This window comes from Aythya marila (assembly GCF_965140915.1).
Source record: "Aythya marila genome assembly, chromosome: 1".
In the NCBI taxonomy this organism is placed as follows: Eukaryota; Metazoa; Chordata; class Aves; order Anseriformes; family Anatidae; genus Aythya; species Aythya marila.
Genome location: NC_139042.1, coordinates 27,082,336 through 27,104,908, shown reverse-complemented (window position 1 = coordinate 27,104,908; position 22,573 = coordinate 27,082,336). Strand labels below are relative to the sequence as shown.

Below are 22,573 nucleotides of genomic sequence, written 5' to 3'. Positions count from 1 at the left end.
GTGTTCCAGAATTACACAGAACAACTTCCACCTCTTTATCTGTTCCAGGACCATGCAAAATTCAACTCTGCTCCCTAGTAACTCTCCTGTGTTTACAAGGCATTACATGCTGCCTAACCTCCTGGCAAATCCTCTAAGAACCTCACCCCTGCAGCCAGGGAGAAGGACAGATGTGAAAGAAAATTGCTACTGGAAAGTCTGTCCACATTCCGTTAAACAATCTGCCCTGGTCTGTTTGAAATTGGTTTTAGAAGAGGAGATAGGCTCATGAAAAGGAAACCAAGCTGAGTTACTAATCAGATTATTTCTGCACTTCTAATTGTTCTCTAAAAATCTGTTGAGCTTGGGCACTTCACATAAAAATATCAGCCACAGAAAAACCATGAAGCTCTCTAACATAGTACTGCTTTCTCCAGAAAACACCATTATTCACCTTCTTCACAAAAGATCTTAGGCACAGGGAAGAGGGGATGTGTTAATGCCTATCATGCATGAAAGGTGGTTTGAAAGAAAAAAGAGCACAAGCTCTAAATTCCAGTTTTCAACTTGTCCTAAGAAATCTGATGTTTTCACTCTGAGAATCACACTGTCTTGGTCCTCAAATAGGTAGAGCAGTGAATAAAGACAAAAAGCCACATGATTTCAAATTACTATTAAACTCTTCCAACGTTTTTTCACAGACGAAAAATGCAGTAAATGTCTAATGCATGCAAGGCATCCACTCTTGTCTATGGTACAATAGCATGCACTTGAAAAAAAACATGAATGCCACATACCCAGTAGGTCTGATACATTCTAGATGGAAGTGGTACACACACTCACTACTTGTGTTTTAGACCCAGCTTCATTCTAATACATTCTGAGGGATATTACACTAGCTATACAGTTATTCTAAGAATGCACAGGATGCTCTGGTGTGCAGAGCCTGTTGATGGTACACAGATAAGCTGCACAGAAGGACTGATGCATCCCAAACCTGCTATAACACAGAGCATGGGAAAAACCTGTACTTCCACGTCTAATAGCCACGGTCCCACATGAAAAATCAACAGATAGTATGGAGTTTTTGCTTTCAAATGAAAATTAATTTGTAAAAATCATAGTGTCAGAATTTTTCTACTAGGCAGGAATGCACTATCATCTGAATACATCCAGTACATAATCTTACCTGTTCTGGTTTGTGTTGCTGCACGGAGTTATATATGTAACTCAGACCAGCTCTAGTTAAGACGTAGGAAGCTTGTTCGTTTATGAGTGTATCTAAATGAGCTTCAATCTGAAATTTTAAGCATCAGATATTTATAAAATGGGCAGGAGAATATTAAATATAACCACGTCCTGAGTTAAAAGGTCTAGAAACACAAATAATACTAGAATTATAAACAAACAAGGAAAAAGCACAAGTACAAACAGCATAATTTACCCATTTGCATCTTCCATATTATGAGAAGCCAATAATAAAAACAGAGCTGATTCTTTCTGTGTAACAGAAGAGACTATTTTTTTTTGTATTTGTAAATTCAGCAGCACTAAAAATTAAGAAAAACCAAAACCCCTATAAATTGTTGTATCCTTTTTTTTTTTCTACTATAATTCTTTGAAAATATTGACAACAGCATGGAAGCTTTATAATAAACAAAAGCAAAAAATGCCAGTGTTTTACAAGGAAAATTAAATTGAAACCAAGCATGATCAGTAAGGCTTCTACATTTAATACTGATAGCTGTGTGTTTGAAAAAAAAAAAAAAGTTGACAAAGAACAACAGACAATGAAGTTACAGCTATTAATTTTGCTTTATTTACCTTCATACAAAAAATATATGTATATACATTTTATATTCTGAATATAATCGTCAATTTGCCAAGAAACCTAATAAATAAATCCAGTCATAGCAGAAGCAACCACCTTTGAGTAGTCTCAGGAAGATTGGGGAATATATACATTATTACTTTGTTTTTACAGAAAACTACCCCATGCTTGTTTAGTTCTATTCTCTTAAAAAAAAAAAAAAAAGCTGAAATTCATAATATATCAAACTCTAGTAAAATGCAAGTTTTCTGTGTGATATTTTAAGAGTTCACATTTTTACTTCCTGAAATTGTTTAGAAAAAATGTACTTTTCCTTATATATTAGGAGGGAAGTCATAATCTTTCAGTTTGGAGATTTTAACTGTCTTCAGGAATTCTTTTCTCCCATGATTTTTTTTTTCTCTTACTTAATATGCCATTCTACCTCCGCTTTATTAATCTACTTAGGTATAATCTTAAAGAATTTTTCAATCTATTCCTGTATTTGTAAAACGTGTGAAGAAAGCAAATGATATTAAATGCATAACCTTCAGCTTTACTGCTTATTTTAGGAATAAATCAATTGCAACACTTACTGTGAAAAAGGAGCTCTGATAAAGGAGATTCAAAATGCCCCAGACAGTTTGGTGGGGTTGTCTGTTTGTTTGTTTCCGTGCTAAAAGGTGCTAGAAATTCTAATTAGGAGCAGATAGGGAAAAATGTCTTACAGCCCATCTTTACGGATGCCTTCAAATAAGAAGTTGTGACTTTTTTCAAAGCCCTCAAGCTCCAAAAGCTCTCCTGAGATGTATTGCAGAGATGTTCATGTAGCAAAACTATACATGGGTAGCGCCTAGGTTTTTCCAAGTGAATGGTTTATAAACTACATTTCCATTTCAAAATGGTACCAAATATGAACAACTACCCTGGCATGTGAGGTGAAACCAAACAAATGGGAAAGGAAAGGTAGAAAGAAACACTAGCAGCAACCCTCAGCTATACCGTATTAAAACCCCACATGAGCATAGCCAGCCATTTGACCAAGCTTTCAACTACTATTTGTTTCAAGTTGCAGGTATGTATTTGAAAAATTTGGATAATGAAAATTTTTCACTAATAAGGATTTATCTGCAACTAAAACAAAACAAAACTTTTCTATTAGTTTTGTGTATAAAAGATGCTGAGTACCATCATCAGCTCTAATAGCTGGTATTTGCTTATGATCTCTGGCAAGAACCTCTCCCTCTTATCCCATTTCCTTGATTTAGCATTGACCCAAAACCAATATAATCAAAGATAACTATGTTCATGTCACAACTTATTGTCTGGAAAAAAAATGAAAACAGTAATAAGTTTATTTTCTATTGGGGTTGGTTATGCTCACCTGAAACTGTAACATTTCTAGACGTTTGTCAGTGAATTCAAAGAGAGCCAAAGTAGTCTTCATCATATAAAGCGAATTTACCATGAAGGTTGCCATATCAGCTGTGCCCAAATTACTGGCAGACATAGTACACATCTGTAACAATGGATCTAGCACACAAGATAGAACCTAAAATAGAAAACATACAGAAAAGAGGGAGAGGAGGGAGGAAATCATGTCACACAGGGCTTCTAAGATCATTCTGTCTCTATCATGTATTTATTCCTCAAAGAAGAATAAAGAGGAATGAGAGTTTCCAACTGTGAAAGGAGTTTTCTACTGGATTTGTCAGCAGGTGATCGGCTACCATAGTGATGGGGAAAGTATAAAAACCTGAGAAGAACAGATTCTAACCTAGCAGGAAGAAGAATAACCCAGATTAGATAATTGGCAATTGTGCGATCTTGATGGAGTATTTACTTAATGGAGTAGTAATTGGATAACAGAATTTAGACACTGTGCTAAGAGTAGCACTCCATACTGTACTGTAATTATCCACTTAGTTAGTCACCATCTTATTCACATTAAAAACTCAGGTTTGGTAGAAGGCTCCAAAATGGGACTAGACAAAAAAGATTAATGGACCGAGACTAACTTAAATGTACTTCTTTTTTCCTTCTCTCAAAGAAGTCAAAATCCCGTGTACCTGCACAAAGTCAGCCTGACGAGCGTCCAATGGAACAACCGATGAGTCGTGAGATGCCAGAACCTCACGTAGCAAATTAAGTGTCTGATTTAGTGCAGAGCTTGGGCCCAGATCAGGAGGTGGGAGTTCAACCTAAAGAACAAAAATATCTGGTTTTGTTTGTTTTAAACTCCATTTACAGCAAACACCATCAAATCTGATAACACAGATAAAACCACCTAACTGAAAAATTACATGTAGCCATGCAGAGAAGAATTTTAATTTGGCACTGGACAAATCGTGCATGTTTCAGATTATAACTGCCTGCAACTTTCAGAATAACCACCCCATTCAGTGACAAACAAGCAAAACTGAATTTCTCCTTTCACTCAAAGCACGCCTACCTTATAATCTGTAGAAACACAAACACTACTGGTTTTGGTAGCAAAAAAAATACATTTGCTAGATTAAGTACCAGAGAACAGCCACACTGCTGGCACCACTGAGTTCACTTTGAGCAAGGCTTCCTTTAAATGCTCCATAATCTAGTGCAAGCAGAGCTCTAGGATATTAGGGCCATACTGAAACAGTCAAATGAAGTCATCTTCTTGACAAGACTGCGTAGCCCCTGTCATGCAGAGTGGCCGGGTATGAGAGCCGTGCCAGGCTTCAGTAGTCATAGATGCAACAGTCTTAATCCCTAGCAAGCTTGTGCCACAAATTACCAGTACACAAATGAACTAGCACAAGCTAACTCAAGTACACTCAAGAAACTGCAGTGAATCCTTTTTTCACTAGGAATGTAGCTGTATCTTCCCGTCTTCAGTGACACCTCAAACTGGCTTCCTGCTGCATCCAGACCCCTTACCACAACCCAAACTGCTGACCCCATTTCCTTCTGCCAACCTGTCTTCCTCTCTCCCATCTCCTGACTATTCAAGGGTAAACACAAGTCTGGCTGGATCACGTGGGAGTAAGGAGACTCCCAGAAATACAGACCAAGCGGACACATCAAAGCATAATCTCTTTCCAAAAGGGTGTGAGAACGAAATTTGGCTTGGCCTGGGACTAGCCTGTGCCACTCAAGGCGTGTGGGAGCAGCAGAGTTAGGCAGTAGGCACCTCTGCAAAGCTCTTAAGACTCCTGCTCAGCAAGAAAAGAAGGTAGCTCTGGATGGACCCTCAAGCCATGGTTAATAGGGTCCAAAGCTGTCACTAACAAGAACTCTTTTGCATCCTTCTGAATACAAAATGTTCCTCTGTGCTCACTTTCCAAGAGATGGTATAGTGAATTCGAGGAACTAATGGAGAACTGGAACTAATAAGCTCAGAGAACAGTTGTTGTTCAGCATAAATAGTCTTGAAAATTTAAAATAAATACTCTCCTAGCAATGAAGTAACTAATCTGGAAAAAGGCACTTACTCAGCGGTGATTAGTAGTAAAGTCTACTGAAATTTACAGCAGTGACTTCCTCCTTGTTTATTCCTGTTATTATTAGGGGTATTGATTGTGCCCTGAACAGCCTGTTCTCAGACCTGAACTGGACCGTGTTCAGGGATATTTTGGCATTAATTTGAGAGTAGGGACTGATAGGGCTTTCACTTCCAATACACACACAGATCATGGCAATGATAATCTCAGGCTTCTTTGCAGAGAATTTTTGTCCCTTGAAGTAGATGATGGTCAGAAGTTTCTAAATTAGCTTCATCTTTCATTTAACCTGTTCTTTTGAAGTCCACTGTTTTCTAGATGGGAACAAGGAACAACACTGCTGGAGAATAAACCACCACAAGGAAGAGAGGCTTAGATCATTAGATTCTATTAGAATTAGCTTGAAATTCCCAACTACTTTAACAGAGGCAGAATTATCAGTAAGTGTAAGGAAAATTAAAGCAGTGCTATATTCACATTGAGAATTGCAACCTTTTGCACATAAATATAGGGTGATTTTTTTTCAGAATTAGAAGCAAAAAAAAAGGTTTAAAGCAGATGTATCTTAATTTATAGATGAAGCTACTGACATCAATTTGTGAGAACTAAATTGCTGCTCTAATTAAAAAAAAAATCATGTCCTGAATGTTTTTACATGAACTAAAAAATGATTATAAATGACGCTATTTCCAGAGAAATAGATTTGAAATGCACCCTTTGAAGTACCTGGTTCACACACAAGCCAGACAAGAACTAGCTAAAAAATTCTCAGAAGAGTTCGGTTCAATAGCATTAAAACATACTCTAAGAGTATTTAAGTGTCTAATCAGCTGTAACTAGCAGTTCAGACATGCCAAAAGTAGTCCAGCCAGCTGTTCATCCAAAGAAAACAAGAAAAAAAAATCCCAATTTTTAAAATTTAATACACAAAACAGAAACTAGTTTTCCTAAAATAATAATGGATGCTACAAGTTGCATGTGAGGCTTAGTATAAAAGGTTGTATCTTCATTTAAACTTTTCAGCTTTGAAGTTCTGCATATCAGTCAGTGGGGAATAATTACCAAGAAAGTAATCTTGCACGATTTTTGTTTCTACTGATGTACTACTAGTAAGTACTGGAGCAGACATCAATGAGAGCAGTGTTCTAAGAAGCTCATATATGCACCTGAAAACACTCTATAAGCACACAATCAGAACTATTTACATACTACCCTACCTGACCATTAGAAAGTTAAGAGTGCAGAAAGACACAGACTTACTGGAGCAAGTCCAGTGAAGGTCCACAAAGATTGTGAAGGCACTGGAATGTCTCTCATACAAGGACTGGTCAGCCCCAAGAAGAGAAGGCTTGGGGGAAATGTTATCAATGTGTATAAATGCTTCACAGGACGAGTAGAGAAGAGGGAGACAAAGCTCTTCCTGGCAATGACTTGTGACAATTCGAGAGGCAATGTGAACTGACTGAAACACAAGAAATTCCATGGGATTACAGAAAACAATTTTTCAGTGTGAAATTAGTCAAACACTGGAGACAGTTGTACTACTAGGTTCTGCAGTCTCCATCCTTGGAGACACTCGATGGGACAGAGTTCTCAGCAACCTGCTCTAGATGACATTGTTTGAGCAGGATGGTTGGACTAGGTGATCTCCAGAGGTTCCTGCTGACCTCATCTATTCTGCAATTCTGTGATAGCAGTGTTAAATAAAAGACAACAGTAATTTTAAATATACAGCTCCTCAAAGAATGCACTGCTAAGAGGGAGGATGAAAATGTTAGTGGCTTTTTGAACGGCCTAATCAGCTTTTAAATTAGACTTTCAAAACCCTCACTGGCAAGGAGGCAGAGACAAAGCACTAAAGATGTGCAACCCTGTAAAAATGTATCAGGGTATTTCACCCTTTCAGTTACAACAGGCTCATATCAGCAGATGCTTCATTCTAGAAAACGAGACAACTTTCACCACGGTTAAACAGCAGCAGCATAAGAAACGTGTGCATGTCTGCCAGAGAAGCTTCAGAGCAACTGTCTAAGCTCTCCTCAGCCCTGTTAGAATCCTATCACAGATTCCAAAGGAGAATGCCTAATGGCATGCTTTTCTTTCTAGCTTTAAGTTGGACTTGGAAGAACAGACAATAGAAAAATTCTTGTTAGCTTTCCTTTGTTCACATGGATCCACTCAGACCACAACATCACTCAGACCACATCAACCTACCTCGTTTCATCTGTCCCACAGCTGTTTTCCCAGAAACCCAAGAGGCCTTATTCTGATGGGAACCAAATTATGAGGGAGAAGTTTACAGTTATTCCCATGCAATACTTTAATACCTCTCCCACTTTCCAACTTAATAGATAATGCAATTGTAACATTTAACTTGCATACATGTAGTATGCATGCTAAAAGACCAGCATTAAGTAACAAAAATCCCAAAGCCTGACCTTATGTACTCTACTAATAATCATCCTTTTCAGACAGCAGCTGACAGGTTAGCTTGGAGTAATCTCTCTTCAGTACCCTTATGATACCTTTCATTTGATTCACTCCAGTGTTTTAAATTACTCATAGAATCATAAAGGTCGGAAAAGACCTCCAAGATCATCTAGTCCAACTGTCCCCCTATCACCAATATTACTCACTAAATTCTTTCCTTTAATAATTGTTCTGGAGTACTACTGAAACCAGAGTAAGGACAGGTGTGCTTGAAAATTCCCTTATTGCAAGCTGGTCTAATAAAACATGCTGTCATAATGAGCCGTGTGTAAGAGGCTCATTAAAGTGCCTCACCAGTGGAGTCGTGATTTCAAATGCCAATTCTCTCAGCATGAGAGAACTGAAGAGTGTCCATCCACTCCAGTGCACTAGGTGTTATTAACTTTGCTTCCAGTTTCATTGGACTGGTTTGTTTTCTGATAATTATTTGCATTTAGTATTTTCCCCTGGATTTATTATCATCTGTAAAATGGTAACCTGTACCAGGTTGGTTTTATTTAGATCTAGACAGCGATTAACACAATCAGAATCCCAAATTCCTGAACATTTCATTTATCAGTGCATGGGCAAAGGAAACACAAAGGATATTTAAAGACTGAACCCACAGTTCTAAATCACTTCCCTTGCATGTTTTTGGGGGTTTGAGAAAGATATAAAGAAACAAATACCAACAAGATTTTCTGACTGGAGACACTAACGTGGGCCAAACCCCATATGGGTTCAGTAAGGAAGGTGTTCTAAGTCAGAACCTAAACATATTGTTACCAGAGCTCAAAAGCACTGGAATGACTGCCTCTGAAGGATAAAAGCCCATAGAATAAAAGTCGATGCACTGAACTTTCAATGACACAGAAGGCTAATGATGCACAGCTTCTATATGATGCCAGCATTGAGTCCTATGACAATCCAAGAATCTCAGAGCTGTGGATTGCATTTCAGACCCTGAAAACAAAGTAGCTTTGGAATTTCTGTCACCAAGCTTCACAGCAGCTTTCAAGGAGGACAGGAGACAAAGACTCCCTTGCATACTTGCTGCCTTTCTTTTGATAAGAATGAACTTACATTTAGACAGTAAGCTTAGATTTCAGATCCTAAGGAGCCACCCGAGAAGTGTGACCGTGAACAAGATAAAAAGATTCTCAGACTGAAGAATCTGAAGTTGTGAGAACTGCTGACTCTGTTATTTTCAGACTACAACCAGAATGCTTGAGGTTTTCGGATGTAATGAAAAAAACCTTTACAGGAAAGTGCATCTGAGCAAGCCAATAAGTACTCTGAAATAACTAGGGATTTTCCTGTATCATCTACAATGACGATTTGACAACCAAAGAAGAAGAATCTTGATCTAAGACTGCCTTCAACTTTCCATACAGTCCTGTGCCTGTGAAACTTGTTATGCAATATGGGACTCTTCCTCAAAAACAGATGTGAACAGGAAGCTGCTTTCTTGTCCTAGAAAGAACATCTTGAAGTCTCAGTTTCCCATTGTGCTTCAGAAACAAAACGCCAGCCAGCTTTGAAGGCAATGCTCTACCCAGAATAATCAACAACCCAGGGAATTAAGTTTTCTGTGGTAATGAGGACAGAGACAAATCTGTCCTGTCATTCCTCTACATTCAAAGGAGATGGTCTAGAGGAGTTAGCATATTTACTGAAACCTTCTTTGTCTAAAAAGTTCACAACTAGCTCTACTTAAGAGCAAGTTTTGCTTAAATACTGCTCACCTATCAACTATTAAATTGTAGATACTAGAAAAAAAATATCATAGCAAGACACAATAACAACATATCAATTTAACCTAGACAGTTCTCCCCACATTATAGCACAAGAAAATTTTCACATGGCTGAAGAAACCCCTGTCAAGTTACAAATTCATCAGTAATGATGACTAAATCTTCTGGAATTGAGTAGCTATGCACAGTAATTACAAAAACACTTACATTCTCTTTAAATGAAATAAAAATTGTAGAACTGATTTCCATTTCAAATTATTTGCTTGTGATTTCTAGATTATTATCAACAACTGCTGATATTGAGGGAATACTATCATCAAAATGGTGATTTAATCAAAGTAACGGACAGTCGATATTCTTTGAAACAGGCTTATCAACTGCTTAAAATGCAAAATGTAAGCAGAATTATGAAAAAAACATGGTTTCCAGACTGTAGAAGTGAAAAGTAATTTAATAATTTTACAAGTGAGTATCCTCTTTGTGCATAATGGATCAGCAGCAAAGCCTTTGCAATCATATATGTAAGCACAAACGTCTGTTCTCCAGTACTTTACTCTTCTCTGAAAATAAAAACAGAAAATCTGGAAACGGATGCAGTGGGATGCATAGCAAAAACCTAGTTGGGATGCGAAGAGACTCATACTCACACACAGGCATTGTTTTGGTCTGAACACACGTTAGCAACAAAAAATAAAAACCCTGGATGATAAAAAGCAGTCTTGAGAGTCCTCAAAATATAAAACCATTGTGACTTCCAGTGCTATATTAATGGAGACGTATGAAAAGGCATAAAAGTTGGTTATCTGCGTATTAACACAATAAAGTAACAGGAAAATAAAATTTATGACAAAATAAACGTCTATATCAGCTGAAAACTAATGTTTCTGAGTGTAATTGAGCCTACTAATTTTGCATTTTTTGTGAAGTAAAACTAATTTTAGTCATGAGAAAATAGGACATGATTCTATCAATTTAGTAGCCCATTTATAAAGGGAAATAATATATAGTGATTCACTGGCTAAAACTCTTTTACAAATACTACATATCACTACAGTCAGGCTTCTTCTCACCCTAATGGTTACCAGAGCTAACTCTGAAAGTGCATATTAATAAATAATTGCAAAAGCCTTTGTTACTCATACATCTAATCAACTTCTGAGTCTCTTTAATCCATTGACCTCAATTATATCCTGAGGAAAGATCTTCAGAGTGCATATATGCAAAGTACAACTGACAATTTCAGATTTAATATACAGAATGTGTTTACAAGAAAGAACAATACTACGATCTTATGGGATACACAGTAGGCTGGGTATGCCACTTCATCCTGAATGACTTGCACTGAAATGCCATTGAAGGTTGCACGCACAACCACCATCTTCATTTAAAGTCAGTAAACCCAAATTCAACTCCTTTATAAAACAAGGCAGCGTCTAGAGGCAGCTACATCCAGGCCAGAGACTGGGGGAATGGAACTAAGAGGTCAAAGAGGATTACACAACCTTCCCTTAGTGACCACAAAAAGAACAGACACCATTAATTGGGGGATCACAATTTCTTTATCACCCCTCCTTAATTCTACTCATCTCCAAACTGAAAACAGCCTACCGTCCAAACCAAAAGTACAAAGATTGAGTTATGTAAGCAGAAAAATTATGCTGGATCCCGTCTGAGTAAGATGCAAAACCCAGAAAGTTAAACACAACAGAGCTAAATATAACAGAGATGAATACAGCCCAAAGCCAAGAAAACTTTTGTTAAACACTACTTTGCACATTCTTTCTAAGCAGTCGTAGTTCTTTGCTAAGGTCCAATACTGATTTCTCTTCATAAAAAGAGCAAATACACAAACAAATAGTTTATTTCAGATTAGGCATTAGGAAAGAAAATATTCTGAGGAACTAATATGCAGCTAGCATACACCATAAGCTTTATTTGTTCATACTTGGGTAAAATCACATGGTCTCTGTTCATTGTACTTTTCATGAACTCACCATCAGTAGTAGAGAAACTACTGTTCTGATGACACTATATTGAAATGGAAACACCCCATGACAACAAACAATGTGCTAGGTGGACTTGGCAGTAAGGACTGGGGGACCAGCAGCAACCAATGAGTCATCTGATGAAGGGTATAAAACCACTGAAAGGAGTCACTGAAATATAAGGAAGGAAAGAAGAAGAGGAACAACTATTCCCTTGAGAAAGGCATTCCTCAGACTTTGCAGAAGGGCAAGGAAGCAGAACCAGAGGCAAACAGCAGAATGAGAAAACTACCTTGGGACCACAGAACAACATTAGCCAAACTCAGAACATCCCAGTGACTACTCGGGGAACTACGAGGTTTTGCACAAAGATTAGCTTCTGCAAATCTACATGTATTCTGTGCTTTTCCATTGGGTTAAATACAACTAATTCAGAAATGCATTTACAAAATTTTAGTGTTTGTTTTCCACTTTCAAACCGCGTTTCTAAGCTGAAAAAACAGAAACGTGGGGACTTCTTTGCCAAACTCTGGAGTTGTGCAATGCCTTGGAAAAGTCACCTCTTCCTGATTCTAAGACCTAGGCAACCTACCACATCTCAAATAGGGATGTTGGATAAAGATCAGATCCCTAGCAAATGGAAAAGGATATGCAGCCTAACAATTTGCTTTTACTTTGCTTAGATCTCAGGAAGGTGAGATTTATTTGGTGGATCCACCATCAGCAACCAGATACGAATACAGCGGGCAGAGCTTAACAAGAACTGTATTAGGTACTGAAGAATGGAAAGTTCACTGAAATGCAAACAGGAGAAGAAAACATACCAAGGAAGTGATGCTGGCTTAGGGACAGGTGTTTTTTTGGTTTAACAAAAGTCTATTCTCCTTTTAACAACAGCCATGTTCACGGTATAGAATTGTTTTTATAAAAGACAGAAAAGTTTAAGTTTTGCTTTTACTCAGCTTAGCTTCCTGGGATATATTCATAACTTCAAGAAAGGAATTACACACATGAGTAATTGACTACTGATCTGATGATGCATTAATACAAGTTATCTAGCTCAATCAGCTGACCTTGCTTTACTGCACTTTGGGAAATTTCACAATCAGTACTTTTGTTGGTTGTAGATTTTAGAACTATGTAAACTTCTCTGCCGCTCTGTTATCAAATGCTGCTAATAACATTATTTCTAAACATATTTACCCACAGTAATTAAAGAATTAAAAAACTTCTTAATTTTTAACGATATCCCTTTTCTAGAATATAGACACAACATAACTGATTTTGGGAAAAGCTGAAGTCTAAAACAGCTATTCATCTAATAATCTTACTAGACAAAACAGAAATGAAAGTTTTGGTTTTGAAATATGAAAGCCGCATGATGTTGAAACAAACCTTGTCCATGAGTTTACTTGCATGAAGGCTCAGACTATTAAAGAATATCTTCTTACTCAACAAATGCATTTCTTCAATTGTTGTCAACAGTGTGGCTGCACTGTTTCCCACAATACCACTGAAAACAAAATTAAGATTAACTACATAATCTGAAGGGAGGGAGGAATAAGACAGGATCAGAAACTTGAGACAGCATTTCAAACACAAATTTTTCAGAGTTCAAAACGTACAACAAGTCACTGTAGGAAACAGTTCTCCATATTGGCTTTCTGAGAGATTCACTCATAAGATGACTGTGAGAACAAGCATTATCAAAAGTAACATCTGCTTGATGACATGGTTAAGTACAGTCTATCTAAAGTTGAGTACAAACATTTTAGTATAATTCTAACATTTACTGGATTTTTGTTTTGTTATTATGCAAATCTACTTGTTATACAAAACAGATTACATAAACAAAAAGGGTTGATAGCTTTATTCTATCACACTGTCCTCTAGGGATAGCATCCTACCTCTATTCAGTGTGATGTGAGGCATCTCCAGTGATACAAGAATTCATGCCTTGCTGTTCTGAGTGTCAGGCTATTACATTTAACATAACTACTGCATAAACCCTAAACTACCTTACCTGACTATGAACGTCTCACTAATCTACCTTTTGTCAAAAGTAAAAACACTTCTACGCTACCAAAATGGCAGGTTAAAAAATTGCATCATAATGGAGCTAATTCTTGTAGCTTGATTTTCAGAACACAATCTTGTTGCATTTAATGGGTCATTTCTCCAAGCGGGTTTTCCCTTCATTACTTGGGTGGACTTCCTGTATACAGAGGAAATTACTCAGCTGACAGAAGGTGCTTCAGTGGTCTTTAGGCAATGTATCATAGCAGGAGAGAAAGCAACAGATTTCCTAAGGAGGGTCTGCCTAAGACCCTCCTCCATTTTAACATCACATATTCAATTGCTTTACTACCACCGGGAAACAGACTTTGGAGACAGAGAAACAGCAAAAATATTGAAACTGTTTTTGGCAACAAAATTAGGAATAAAACATTTTGCTCAATATTATAAAAGAAAAAAGGTCTGATATGTGTTCTACCATAGACCTGTAGTGCCATCACACGTGAAGACTTGAGGAGATGCCCATGAACCATTGGCAATTAACCAATATATAAATACCAGAAAATAGTAGTTATATTAGTGACTCAAATTCTCAGCAGTTCAGTCCAGGGCTGTGGCTGAAAATTTTCCTGCTACTGCTGTTTCTAGCCAATATGAACTACTCTAAATGCCACAATCTATAAAAAACAGAGGTTCTGGCTTGTCTCTTGGTTCACTGATCTTGGTGGCACCTGACAGGTTGGAAGATTATTGGTGTACCTTGAACAGCCAGATACAGAATAAGGCAAGCATCTTCGCAACAGGAAAATGCAAGTGCACAGTCAGAAAAAATGGTATCCAAACATAGCTGTTTAAGGAAGAAAAATTGAATTTCAAGAGAGAATTTAATTCTATCACTTTCTCAAAGGGATACTTCATCATCTTAGTGCATATATATCTATATATACATATATAGATATAAATAAAACATCTATCAACACAATAAAATTTATTTATCGATTTTTAAAAATTGATGCCATATTCCAAAGCAGACTCCATATGAATTGATGGGAGTGAACAGATAAATGGCATCTGCTAAGGCCAAGAATACCATTTTTAATATAGTAATCTTCATGCTTACAATAAATAATAGTAATAAAAGTTATATCCTTAACATACTTTGTAGTTTGTATACCTGATTGTATGGTGGTAGAACTTGAGAAGATTGGAAATCTTGTACAGTAAAACTGCTCCTGGCTCAGCAACAATCACCTGCTCAATTCTAACCTGCAGAAAAAACAAACATCCTTCAGGTCAAACACCCTAAAAGCCAACCTCTATGATTTTATATACAATACAATGCTGACTTCTGAGAAATAAATTTGAACAGAAATAAATTCAACAAGAGACAATGCCCAGTTAACTCTAGCTTTCTGCTTGAACCAAAGTGTTTCTTGGGTGCAAAGCCTCTGGGTAGAAAACAAGCAGGTATATTCTTAAAAACTAAACTAAAGTAATCCCACTGCTGCGAATATTTCTCTATAGGTTTTTGTTGCAACTTGTTATTGAAAATTTCAAAATAATGAGATCACTTTATGGATTAACACCAGTACATACTGGAATTCTCCCCAGCACTGAACAGAGCAAGAACAGCTGCAGAATCCCTAATCTACAACCGCTGATCATTAGCATCATGCAGCAATTCCAAACATCCGAAGTATGAGGTATTTTACCCAAAAGACAAAACTTCACCTGGATTAATCTCTCCTTTATTAAAGAAGATATCATGTACCTGCTATCCGTATGTAATTATTTATTACTAACAGCTATGTTGCCTGTTTATCTCAACCAGGAGATATTGGTTAGGCAGACCAAAACAGTGCTGACTTTCTTTACACTTGGACAGTCGATGTCTTGTCTTGTCTCCATGGTACACACAGTCTCAATTCACTCATAAAAGGCTGCGCCAAGGTCAAGCTCTGGGCACTCATGAAGCAGTGATAGTCAGTGACTTATCACTGCCCTATTCTCCCACGTGCCTGTGTGTGAAAGGGCTACACACAAATCACCCGCCGCCACCCGCCCTCCCAAGTTATTTGTCTGCTGTTCAAAGGAGCGCAATGTGCAGCAGTGCCTTCTTGTCACCGCCAGCTGCACAGAGAAGGAACTAAGATTATGCTCCCTTGGCATCTAGGTCAGAGACCAAAAATGCAGAATATTTGTTGACTCTAATTTGCAAAGCTCGATGCACGAAGTTAATTTCAACATTCAGGTGTACTTTGTTCTTCAAAGCATGAATAAATACAGACGTACACATACAAATACCCATTTCCATTGTGTGAAAGGACATTTGGGCAGGGGCATAGTACTGAGTACAGTCTCTTGGCCTGAGTATAGCCTAAAAATTTTAAAGAATACCACAGAAGTAAAAAAAAGGTCCAGAGAAAGGTAACAAGATGATCAAAGATTTTGAAAATGGTTTCTGTACTGTTCTGGTGACAGTAAACTAAGGCGAAGCTGTGGAGGGATATGCCAGAAATCCAGCAAATCAGGTGGGCACAAAGATGATAACTAGGAAACGATTTTTCACAGTCTCTTTCAATACAAGAGCTGGAGTTATTAAACATAACAAACCCAAAAGGAGCTGGCTTTTCAAACAGTACAGTTGAACTGTGCACTTCCCTCCTGCTGGATATGTTGTGAACATAATTTCATACCAACTTGACATATTCAAGGAAGAAAAATATATTGTGGTGTATCAAATACAGAGGAGTAGCTATGGCTCAGTAAGTCCTCAATAAGTCCACAAACAGGCAAAGGAACTATTCCACAGAAGTATCTTGACACACTTGCACAAACTGTACACTCTTCCCCTAAGCATATAAAACAGACACTAGAAAAACCAGGGTACTAAGCTAAAATGATTTTTCATTTGACCCACTACAGTCATTCCGATACCCTTATCCTAAAGCTAAATTTTTTGCACCTAAGCAGATAGGCTGCACTGATGGGCTGAGGTCAACTGCATGAAGTTCAACAAGGCCAAGTGCTGGGTCCTGCACCTGGGGCGCAATAACCCCAAGCAGAGCTACAGGCTGGGAGAGGAATGGTTGGAGAGCTGCCAGGCAGAGAAGGACCTGGGAGTGATGGTGGATAGTCGGCTGAATATGAGCCAGCAGTGTGCTCAGGTGGCCAAGAAGGCCAACGGCATCCTGGCTTGTATCAGGAACAGTGTGACCAGCAGGGCTAGGGAGGTGATCGTCCCCCTGTACTCAGCTCTGGTGAGGCCGCACCTCGAGTACTGTGTTCAGTTTTGGGCCCCTCGCTACAAGAAGGACATCGAGGTGCTTGAGCGGGTGCAGAGAAGGGCGACGAAGCTGGTGAGGGGCCTGGAGAACAAGTCCTACGAGGAGCGGCTGAGGGAGCTGGGCTTGTTCAGCCTGGAGAAGAGAAGGTTCAGGGGCGACCTAATCGCTCTCTATGGGTACCTCAAGGGAGGCTGTAGCGAGGTGGTGGTTGGTCTGTTCTCCCACGTGCCTGGTGACAGGACGAGGGGGAATGGGCTTAAGTTGAGCCAGGGGAGTTTTAGGTTAGATGTTAGGAAGAACTTCTTCACTGAAAGGGTTGTGAGGCACTGGAACAGGCTGCCCAGGGAAGTGGTGGAGTCACCATCCCTGGAAGTCTTCAAAAGACGTTTAGATGTAGAGCTTAGGGATATGGTTTAGTGGAGGGCTGTTAGCGTTAGGTCAGAGGTTGGACTCGATGACCTTGAGGTCTCTTCCAACCTAGAAAATTCTGTGATTCTGTGATCATTAAACTTTAAGAAAAGTAAAAGAAAATCAAGATACAGATTTACTATCCTAGTATCTCTCACTATACAACTATTTATTATCATACCATGAACTACCTATCTGTGAACTACTGGACCTTTAATTTTGAAGGGTTTTATGATTTTTAAAGCTGATAACCTAACACAAACAAGGAAAATGAAAATACATTGTAGAGATAGGGCATGGGACCTGGAAAAACCCTACAGAACTTTTTTTTTAAATGATTTTTAGAGTTCTAAGAAAAGCAATACACCTCACCTTTAGAGGTCTGCAGACACCTTCTGTGATGTGCCCAACTACTTCTTGAATATTTTCTTCCACACCTATAGTTAAAGCAAGCACATGCTAAGAATATGCAAATTTAATTCTCTTTTCGTCTATTATAAAACAAATAAACACATGTAAGAGCTATTCTTCCATAAAAAAGCATTATGAACTACATGTCCTTTTCTCCACAGGACTAGTTTACACCTCCACTGAACTTCACATCTAGCCATTAAGAAATGCTTGCATGACAAACCATAGTCCTGAAAAGTCACTACCTTATGCTATGTGATTGCTTCCTAGCACAATGCAGTGCCTGGGGATTTGAGGCAGAAGGAAAAAAGGAAAGAGTAAATGATCTAGCCAGAAGCTGTCACAGTAAGGCAGTTCTCAAAACTAAACAGGAAAAAAAAAGGGCACTGGGATGTTCAAGGAGCAACAGTACTTATCATTTTGAAAGGCCCGAACTATAAGTACATGCATCTATCAGTGTTGGGTAGTGACATGCTTGTTGTAGTGTTACAAATTAAATCACACACGTACCTGCACACTGCAGTGTACTACTACAGCATTAGCAAATGCTTCCTCTCTAGCAGCAGTTGAAACTGATCTTTCAGAGAACAAACTATATACAAAAGAGAATATTGCCCTATCTTATTGTGAAACACAAATGAATTGTTGCATGGCAACCAGCACTGTCATAAATCAATCAAACTGAAAGCAACAGATCTTCAAGCTCTCACTTCAGTAACAACTCAGAATAGATTTATGGAGACAGCAATACTTTAATTCTAATTTAAAACTTGTCAACAGGAGTTCATCTTCAGATGGGACCCATGCAATGAACAGTAAACAAACTGACTGTGACATGTGATAAAAATCAGGTGATCTGAAGCTATATTTTGCAGATCTCATTTCACACTAGCAGAGAATACCTCTAAGAGAAAAAAAAAAAAAAAAAAAAAACATATAAAAGATTAAAGATGTGTGACAAAGCCTCTTTAGACCAAAATACATGAAAAGCCACATAAGCATAAACAACTAAATTCGGCGTGGTGGTTGTCTTGAAGCATACTACGTTGGTAAGTAATAAAAACATGTCTGTATATTGAAGTATCAATACTAAGGAAGATAGCAAGATTACAAACCACAAGATTTGTGGCCTGTTATGTAATGGCTAACTCCCAGACACACCCTAATAATTTAGGCAATTTTTGGTAGGAGCAGCCACTTTTGTTCGAGCACACATTTGCAGTCGTGTATCTAGACCAGATTGACTTAATAACGAATTCTTGGATATGAAAGTTTTAGCTGCAAAAATATACGAGTTTAAATACCAAGGGAGATGGAATTACAATTTTGATATATCACATGCTTGTGCTGTCAAATACACTTTCATGTCCAATTAGAATATTTTAGACTCAGCAAACAGGAAAAATAAATCTCCCAACATGATTGATTATATAACTGTTGCAAGTATTAGCACATCACAGTGACATGGAAGAATTATGGATTAAACAATTCTTATGGACTCAGAATCACTTTTAGGAAACAGTTCATTACTGAACATATGCTTTTGGCTGCCTGCTACACCATATATAATTTTACTCTGCATACCCTTCTGTAAGAGACATCTTTCTTGTACCTTCATGTGGCTTCTGCTCTCCAGTTAGCTTCTTGTAACTCCATAAAAAATAGGTTTCTACTGCTTCTCTTAAACAGAATGCCTGCGATTCTCCCTTCTTTTCAAGTACAAGTTCTCTACAGGACTGGAAAGCTCCCTACCAGCAGCATACCTGAGCTCCACAGAAGAGAACCAGATGCTTTATGTCTGTCCAGTACAATACAAAATCATTAATCTTTTCTGAATGTGTTTTAAATGCTTAAAATTTTTGAAGTATTTTGGTCAGGTTAATTTTCAAGGGTTAACATTTGCAAGCTTATAAAACTTTTAAAAAGTTATTCTTGAATATTTATTTGTGGGCTATTTAGATCGTTCTCTCTACACTCAAAACTGTGAACATCTCTCCAAAATAGCATTCACACAGTTTTGCTTCCACTGGGATCAAACCTACATCTGCCTCCATCTGTAGATAGCTAGATGTATCTTTTCTTTTCTCTCTCATTTTTTCTTTTTTTACAGAAAGGGGGAATATTTTTGTTTAGATGCAATTTATCACCTTCTCCACAGTCCTGAAATTATAATTATATAGACTTTATAGGAGAATTTAAACAATAATCTGAACTCAGAGAATCCTGATTTCAAATTACAAAAATGGTTTTACTTCCAAAATAGATCTCCAGGCTGAAACTGAAGTTAAAACATTTGACTGACCTATTACAGAGAAAGCTTATTTCACTTAAATTTTGCCTTCAAATTCACTTGCCTACTCTATGCTAGCTTCTTGGGCTCCCTCTATAGGAAAGAGGGAAAAAACAGAACAGAACAAACAGTTCTGATGAAGCCTCTGAAAATGCCCCTATCAGACCTACCTTTTGTTAGGAAGATTTGCTTTCTGGAGACACAAATCACTCTCATGATTTATCATCAAAATCAACAAGATGCCCACTTTTTAAATGGGCAAGTTAAACCAATTTAACTTTTCCTGTAGCCTGTGCAACAAGACACCTGAAGACTGTATAACAATACAGATAATTCATCTTGAATCTCTCAGTACAATACATGCTGTGCTCACTGGATTAGTCAGCACCAACTCAGGATGTATAGCTATATGATGCATATCATCTTAATCTACTTAATCTGAATCATAATGCTGCACATTCCACTTAATGGTCCTTGTTAAACTCAGTGGTATCCCATTAAATACTGTTTCATCTTCAAGACCTTATCCTACAACTATCATCATCAGTATTTCTCCCAAAGATGCAGAGGAACAGTTAATGGATGCATCCTCTAGGCTTTGTTGCTCCCCCTGTGAAGGTAAGAATCCCTCCCTAGGTTTCCTAAAAACTGGGCAACAGTGATGGCAAAGCCATTCCTGATAAGCTCTCAAAAACATTTTTGCTTCAGACAGTGAAACTCTTGTTTATAACAGTCCCTTGGGAAAAAAAAAAAAAAAAGCTTTGTCTTGGTGATATTTTTGGGAATTTTTTCTCCAAAACATTTCTACTCCCTGAATTCTCAACTACTTTACCCTGGCCTATGGCTGAAATTCTCAAAATATATCTATATTCGAAGGACGTAGTATCTGAGCCTGACTTCCTGCCAGAAGACTAGAGTATTTAATAGTTAAACAAAGCACTGCACAAGGGAGGAGAACTTCAGAACAGAATGGAAGACTGGGCAATAGCAGAGTCAGCTGCAGAACCAGATGCAGTAACATTCTCTGTGTGGCCAGCTTTTCCTGAACAACTCCCTGTTTACAGCTAAAGCATCAGATCTTCACGTACAGAATTACCATGTCTTTTTCTCCACCATGCAGGCATCACGAGGTCTGCGTTCTTGACTCTCTGAGATATTATCACTGTGTAAAATTAAATTCACTTCTACAGTATGCTGTAACTGTAGCTAAAACCCAACAACATTCCTTTGGTTTGATTTACAACAGTCCTACTTTAAACAGCCTACTTGCTCATATACCTTTAATTACAAAAGCTATTTAATACTTCCAGCAGCAAGGAAAATGAGAATGCATATTAACTTTAAATCCCAGAGCAGGACTCAATTAAGACATACAATCTGAGAAACTCACCAAAAATACAGATTAAACATCAGCTCTTAACGCTGAGGTTTGTTACAACTGAACATACATGTTTTATTTGTTTAGTAAGTCTTTGGCTTAAGCCATACAGGCTAAACATATTACAGCTTCTACATGAAAAGTTTCTTAAAAGCATGGTTCAATCTACTTAAAAAACAGCAAAGGGGATGAAGAATCTGTGTTAGAATCTGTAGATGCATTAATAAAGGAGAGCCTTGATATTAAAAAGCTTCACACATCTATGAGTGACCTGCTTTGACCTTCAGAAACCTACGCTGGTATGTTACAAGACAGAAGAAAACTCCATTTTACTTGCAGGAAGGAAGGAACAGAATTATTGAAATAAATTACTAAGCAAATGATCAAGAGATAATAATCCTTAACAGATCAACAAGTAATCTATCACAATATTTTCATAGAGACAATTTTGAACTCTTTGTCCCTTTATAAATTTAGCGTAAACCTATTCTGAGTAAAGTGAAAAGAGTAAAATTTGAAGTACTCATCTTTGCTAAGGGCTTTCTTCTGGCAAAATGCAACCTACGCTATTCTGAAGTTAATTCCAGGAAAATGAAAGTTCAACTCTCATAACTTAAGCCCAGTCTAACAAATTACTCACACTTTTTAACTTATTTTCTTATCGCTTCCCAATATATGTTTCAAAATCTAGTACTACCTTGAATAGTTACAAGCTTTAGCATCGCTTCTAGATGTTCTTTTTCAGACGCTGTAGCTTGATGCAGCCAGGCCAGCATATCCCCGACGTACCTAAACAAAGACAGAAATTTCTGTGTAAATCAGGGGTTCACAGTGTGAGAGATTTAAAGTGTGAAAAGAAGAATTATTTCTTACACATTCTTACTAGTACAGTACCTCAGAGGATCGTGGGAGTGCATTTCAATAGGGCGGGGAGTACCTCCTAGACCTCCTCTAGTAAGAGCATCTATAAAGCCTCGGACTACAGCACTCCTTCGAGCTGTTCCGAACTCATCCAGAGTGTACCTGTTATCAAAACATGAAAATGAGTAAAACAAAGTAGTTCACCTGATTGCACTGGATTAGTTCAGCTTTACAGCTAATACAAGTAACTGTTTCTACAGTTCCAGACAACTTGCAGCAATGCTTCTACTATAAAGCATTCAAAACTTCCTGATTGTCTTGACTCCTCATTAACAGATACTAAGGATGGCTTCCCTTTGCTTATCACACACAAATAAATAAATGAAAAATCATCTTTTTTCAGTTTTGCACATATAAGCATGTATTGACAGGTCTAGAAGTCCTGT

At 37.8% G+C, this 22,573-nt stretch overlaps 1 protein-coding gene across 1 annotated transcript in view; it reads right to left on the bottom strand.

Annotated features, from left to right (window-relative positions):
• Positions 1 to 22,573, bottom strand: part of COG6 (component of oligomeric golgi complex 6) — a 52,531-nt gene that overhangs the window by 7,820 nt on the left and 22,138 nt on the right. Inside the window, exons 9-16 of the mRNA XM_082752019.1 lie at positions 22,161 to 22,289; positions 21,964 to 22,055; positions 17,560 to 17,624; positions 14,667 to 14,758; positions 12,872 to 12,989; positions 3,859 to 3,990; positions 3,174 to 3,341; positions 1,169 to 1,276 (exon numbers count right to left, since the gene is read on the bottom strand). Of these exons, the coding sequence (XP_082608145.1) occupies positions 1,169 to 1,276; positions 3,174 to 3,341; positions 3,859 to 3,990; positions 12,872 to 12,989; positions 14,667 to 14,758; positions 17,560 to 17,624; positions 21,964 to 22,055; positions 22,161 to 22,289 (904 nt within the window). The remainder of the gene's footprint in view (positions 1 to 1,168; positions 1,277 to 3,173; positions 3,342 to 3,858; positions 3,991 to 12,871; positions 12,990 to 14,666; positions 14,759 to 17,559; positions 17,625 to 21,963; positions 22,056 to 22,160; positions 22,290 to 22,573) is intronic.